We start from the raw sequence: 6000 nt of genomic DNA, 5'->3' as shown, positions 1-6000 counted from the left end.
TCTGCACTATAAATGAACATAAAAATCTAATAGTTTAAAATTTGGGGCTGTATGACAAAGATTATTTCCATTTTTAAAAAGTAATGCTTCAGATGAAGGAGAGACTGTGAAACCATAAGAGAGACAAAGTCTCTGAGTGTCACAGGAGATCTGAAATAACACAAAGGCCAACTTAAAAAAAAAATCAAGCTAATTTTGAAATAATGAAGTGAGGATACAGGTACACAGTTTGTGGCAATGCTTGCAATACTTCATTTCCAGTAACTGAAACCAGTATCAAAATTTTGAGCAGATATTTCCAGGTAAACTATGTGCAGAGCAAATATATAGACTCATTAACAAGGCTAACTCCAAAAATTAAATCTGGCTGATCATACATAACAAATCAAAATTGATATATTTTTCTGGACGAATTTCAAATATGCCAATATAACATTTCTACATTGTGAATTAAAAAACAATTCATAACAATTCTACAGACCATATGCAAGTTTATTTAAATAATTTAAAACTGCACAGAGAGCTAATTTATAAGTATAAAAATAGATGGTTTAGCAACCAAACACAAGCACCACACAGAAGCAGATTACACACACACCACCAAAGTCTTTGGAAGATCAAGGCAACATTAATATCTCAAGTAATTTTATGAGAATACTTTACTTATATGATAGTCAGATGTTACTAAAACATCTCAAAATATGCAGGGCCCACAAATATTTCAGTTTCAAGTCTTCCCTTCAGTTTGCTTGTCAATATATTAATGATTCTTCTTAAATACTCTACAACAATTAGTCTAGATTGACAAATGGGCTATCGAAGCCACTATCTTGCTGGCTAGACAGAGGAGCGATTACTTTTCTCGAAGGCAGCGAACACACAGCAGGTGGTACTGTACTGCTCAGTTTTTTGAATTCTGACTTTAACATATCAGTTTTATGATGAGGTGAGTGTCCAAGAGTCATGCTGCTTTTCCCTGGCTGGGAATATGTGGTTTCTTCTGACAGGTCTGGAGCATGACCACTCTGACACTTCGTAGGCTGACGAATCATGTTGTTTTTCTCTGAGTCTGAAAGACAGCTGGCTGCTGAAAACTGCTTGAAATTCACAGATTCAAGGAGCGAATCCAGGGTGTCTTGCAGCCCACCATGCAAAAATGACACTTCATGACTGCTGTAGGGTGGAGTGGCAGTGTTGGAATGCCAGCCTGCAGAGTCACTCAGGTCCACTCCATCCTTTACTGGAATTTCCTTAACACCCAAACTCGGACTTTTCTCAGATGCAGCTTTTTCACTTTCCATTAGTGGATTACATTTATATACTTTTAAACCAAGTCTTTCATTAGGACTTTGACAAGTAATGTGTGTGGATTCAGACTCAGAAAGATCAGGGGTATATTGAATTGAAGGTTTACTTCCAAAGGTTCCAAGGAAGGGGTGTGTGTTTGAGTGCTGGAGTGATTCAGAGCCAGGATCACCAAGGAGGTCTTTCTTCTTGTGCAAACCAAAGCTTCTTTCATCTTCACAAGGCACAAACTCAGGAGAAACACTCCTTGGCAAAATGTCCACATGTTTATGACTGTTATCCCTGAACTGAAAGTCCAGACGGGACTCTCTGGAACACTCGGGCTTTCCGTCCCCATGCTCCGCATCCTCTAATCGCCTTTGTAGGTTACAAGCAGCCCTCCTCTTAGGAACTTGGTCGCACATACTTCTGGGGATTGTTTTTAGATTGTTTGATTTGCTTTCTGTGTGACATAGTATATTCTGATTCACATCATTTCTTTTTGATTTTTCAACTCCAGTCAGCCTCTCTGAAGTCAGAGGCAATATTCCTATGTACAAGGGAACACAAAATCAGAGGAAAACAGAATTAGCAGAAAATTAACACTGAAAGAGAAGGGGGGAAAAACATGTTGTTATATATTTCCAAGCAATGCATATATATTTTAATCATTCTCAAAGAAAAGACATCAATATTGGACATTTTAAAATCTTCTCATATATATGTGTGTGTGTGTGTGTGTATATATGATAAAGCTGAGTAATTCTGCTATTGGAATCTATTATTATTATCCAGCTGATCTATTATTTTATGCAATAGGTGATACAGCATTTCAACAGCCAACTGCAACATTTCCAACTTGCTCTGATGTCAAGTATGGAGTTTCTGATGAAGAAAATCTGCTGGAAGGACCCGCCCACCCCAGTTCAAGACACACACACAACACATTCTTTCAAAGCTAAAATAGTTTCTGATTTAATTAGCTAAGACACTAAATCTGATCAGAGGCAGAACTCCACAATGGATAGAATCAGAGGCATCATATGTCAGAGTTGGGTACTTTGGCCCCTAAAATCCATGTAAAGGGTTTGCAACTGCTGGGAACATTAGACAGAATCCAGAAAACTTCTCGTGTTATATGCCATTGCCCCGTTATAGCCAAGGTTCACATCACCATTCCAAAATTTACACAAATAATCTTTGTGCTTCTATTTGAAGAATGTTTACCAACATTCAACTCAGGAATTCCCAAACAATCTTTGCTTCTCGCTTTCCAGAAGTTCAACTGAGCTTTGAGAAAGCTTCTCATTTGTAGCTACTTGGGAAGCTGTATCTTTTATCATTTCACTTTGGTCAGTCCCAGGGACGGGGGAGCCTGGTGGGCTGCCATCTATGGGGTCGCACAGAGTCGGACGCGACTGAAGCGACTTAGCAGCAGCAGTAGCAAGCTCTGTTTTGAGGATTGCTTTTTTTTTTTGTTATGTCTTATTTTAAGCTTGGTTTCTTTTTTCATGGTGCTGCTTTCCATAAATATATAGTAATTTTCATTTGAAGGCATATCTTTTAGATGTCTTGAGCACAGTATCTGCCGGTTGTTTAAAGGAGTTGGAAGTGCAGTGGAAAGGAATGAGCAGCAGAGTAGAAAGACCTAATTGCTGATACTCTGGGCACATGAGCTCTCAGTTTCTCCTTGGTGTGTGCAGCCACCGAGAGTACTGCCCTGTTCCCAGACTCTGTTTCTGTTGCTCTCACCCAGCTTAATACTGGGGTTCAGAAAGGGAAGTAAGCAGAAATAAAGAGGGTGCCCCCACCTGGTTTTGGTTGCTCTGGAATACCAATTACCCCATTGGTATCCTCTAGGCTTACTACTTCTGGAATATACCACTACCATCCTGAGTGGAACAGTTTCCATTTTGCTCCCACTTGTAACTGTCATCTTCTGGGAGCTCTGAACTGAGGTTTCCATCTTCAATCTTAAAACGCCTGTCTTCTTTTAGGGATTTCTCACAGCCTCTGATTTAGCAATTATAACTTTTAAAAGCTCAGTTATAATTTCTTCTTTCTCTCTTTCTATATTGTCACTTAAAATCTTTTCTATCCTTTCTAGGAATAGAAGCAGCAAAATGAAGCTGACGGGCAAGCTCAGTCTGCCTACTTGAACTGGAAACTACACTGTTTTTCCAGTTTAAGTAAATATGCATATAATTTGATAAATTAGCTCTCACTCCTTACATTCCGACTCTCCTACTAGAAACATTAAATATCTAAAAGAGAGAGAGAAAAATCTTTTAAGTTTTCACATACCTGACTGTGTAGTTTTGCTCTGGGATCTATTAGAAATAGGTGTTTCCAGCAATTTTGCCATCATAGCAAGCTTGCTAGCAGCACTGATGATCTTCTTCTCAGCCCTGTGGGGAATTCCAGAATACAAAATTAACAGAGTTTAGAGGAAGAAAATGAGTTTCCTTAGCCCCAGGATTTCTGTTTTCCTATATGCTCTGGCACCATTAAGAGGAGCACAGGCATTAAGCCTCTCTTAACCCTCTACTCATCATGTAGATACAGTTAATTCTGTGGCTAAGGAAAATGCTTACAAAATGACCACTCTCAGGACACATTGTTTAGACGGAACTTACCCTTCTTCCTTCCCATCATCCTGCAAAATCTGCTGGAGGCAAATCAAATAATATTTGCGCATCTTTCGGGCGGTTTCTTGACGTTCTCGCAATACCTCTGCTTTTACCATTTCTGCAGCTCTTTCCTTACTCTCCTGAATATAACGAAGCATATCACCTGAGGGCGGGGGGGGGGGGGAATCCCCACAAAATGCATGTTTATTAGCAGTTTTTTCAAAATAAGAGAGGCAGATTTCAGACCAATTTTCTGGGAGATGAAGTGACTGGAGACATAGCTTAATGTTATAGCTTTCCACCATCATTAAAATGGAATATTTCGGTCACCATTTTGGTAGACCAAAAGGAGAATCTAAAAGCCCACTTAGAAAGATGACAGAACACAAATATGGTCAGAGAAACATAGGATATCCCCTATGGAAACTGTCATATTTTTAAACACTGAAACAAGAAATTATCATTAATATGATGAGGCACAGAAATTTATGCATTTTCAATTACATGTCAAGTTAAGACACGAGAAAAAAGAAATATACTGAAAGGGTGAGGCAGCAAGGAAGAGAGAAGTAGACACAGAGAGAAAGGAGGCAATATAAGCTGGAGAGATTCATAGCCTTCTGTTTACTTGTGCTCTGAAAACCCATGTTTCATTATTTCCTCAATTCTTTCCATAGCACTTATGAATATCCAACTAAATATAACACTATAATCCATGAGAGGTATACAAAATGCTATTGCAGGGAGAGATCTGAGATTCACGATGCCTCCTGAAATTTGCACTTAAAAATAGTTCACAGCTTTCAAGTCTTCCTTTTATCTTTAACTCAATGTGCTTTGATTGGGACTACCACACCGAAGAATTGATGCTTTTAAACTGTGGTATTAGAGAAGACTCTTGAGAGTCCCTTGGACAGCAAGGAGATCCAACCAGCCATCCTAAAGGAAATCAGTCCTGAATATCATTGGAAGGACTGATGCTGAAGCTCCAATACTTTGGCCACCTGATGCAAAGAACTGACTCATTAGAAAAGACCCTGATGCTGGGAAAGACTGAAGGCAGGAAGAGAAGGGGATGACAGAGGATGAGATGGTTGGATGGCATCATCAATTCGATGGACATGAGTTTGAGTAAATTCCAGGAGTTGGTGATGGACAGGGAAGCCTGGCGTGCTGCTGTCCATGGAGTTGCAGAGTCAGACATGACTGAGCGACTGAACTGAACTCAACTGAACCACTAAAGATTAACATTTTGTCCTAAATCCAGGGGTATATCTTACTGGTTGAATATCACCATCCCCATTATATTAAGGAGTTTAATTCATAAAGGAATCTCATTCATTATCAGTAAGCTCTTCCCGGAAATTACACATTCTATGCAAAAATGCTAAGTGGAAGACTATTTTTCATTATTTCAAGTGGGAAAAATTTTAATGGAGTACATGTCAATACAAAATATCCAACCAATTTCTAAAATGTAATACACATAAATACACAATAAGTTCTCACATTAGGATGAAAAAGAATGCTTAAATTTTCACTTTTCAATTAATATAATTATTAACAAAAAAGTTAATTTCTTTCTAGTAACATGGACTCTGTTAGATCAGCAACAACAAAGAAGCATATTCTCTATACTAAGTGGCATTTTCAAAGCATCTACAGCATGACTCTGACGATCTACCAATTATATTTGAAACTTGAGACCTCTCCCACTCATTTCGTTTAAAACAAATGCAAGCTTTAGGAGGCATATATACATATCTCATACATAAACACTGGTATTGTTCTGAGACATATACACTATGTGATATTACAGGTAAAGACTGGGAGGTTTTCTACTAGGAAAACCAACCACGCAAATGTTCTGCAGGTTATATTACATCACCTAGTACCACAAAGGTCTGGATAAACAAATTTACATTAATGACATAATCCATTATGAAAATAATGAGAAACCACAGAATAACTCCTAATAACATTAATTTTCTATGGTCTTTAAAAGCTTATGGAAGAAAATATTAATAACTCATTTAAAACTCATGTGGCATTTTTGAGGGACTAGAGATTTAAGTTGTAGGATTAT

The 6000-nt window shown here is 38.2% G+C and overlaps 1 protein-coding gene across 17 annotated transcripts in view; it reads right to left on the bottom strand.

Moving 5' to 3' along the window:
* Positions 1 to 474: 474 nt before the first annotated feature.
* The window catches only part of CEP152 (centrosomal protein 152), a 104234-nt gene continuing 98708 nt past the window's right edge, over positions 475 to 6000 (bottom strand). For all 17 annotated transcript variants that reach the window (XM_042252497.1, XM_042252498.1, XM_060418044.1 and 14 more), the window contains 3 exons: positions 3921 to 4077; positions 3589 to 3692; positions 475 to 1834 (listed from right to left, as the gene is read on the bottom strand). In XM_042252497.1, coding sequence (XP_042108431.1) covers positions 792 to 1834; positions 3589 to 3692; positions 3921 to 4077 — 1304 coding nt within the window. In that variant the 3' untranslated portion in view covers positions 475 to 791. The remainder of the gene's footprint in view (positions 1835 to 3588; positions 3693 to 3920; positions 4078 to 6000) is intronic.

The sequence above is a fragment of the Ovis aries genome, chromosome 7, assembly GCF_016772045.2.
Source record: "Ovis aries strain OAR_USU_Benz2616 breed Rambouillet chromosome 7, ARS-UI_Ramb_v3.0, whole genome shotgun sequence".
Lineage (NCBI taxonomy): Eukaryota > Metazoa > Chordata > Mammalia > Artiodactyla > Bovidae > Ovis > Ovis aries.
Note: the sequence above shows the minus strand (reverse complement) of the source record. Positions and strands in the feature narration are given on the sequence as shown.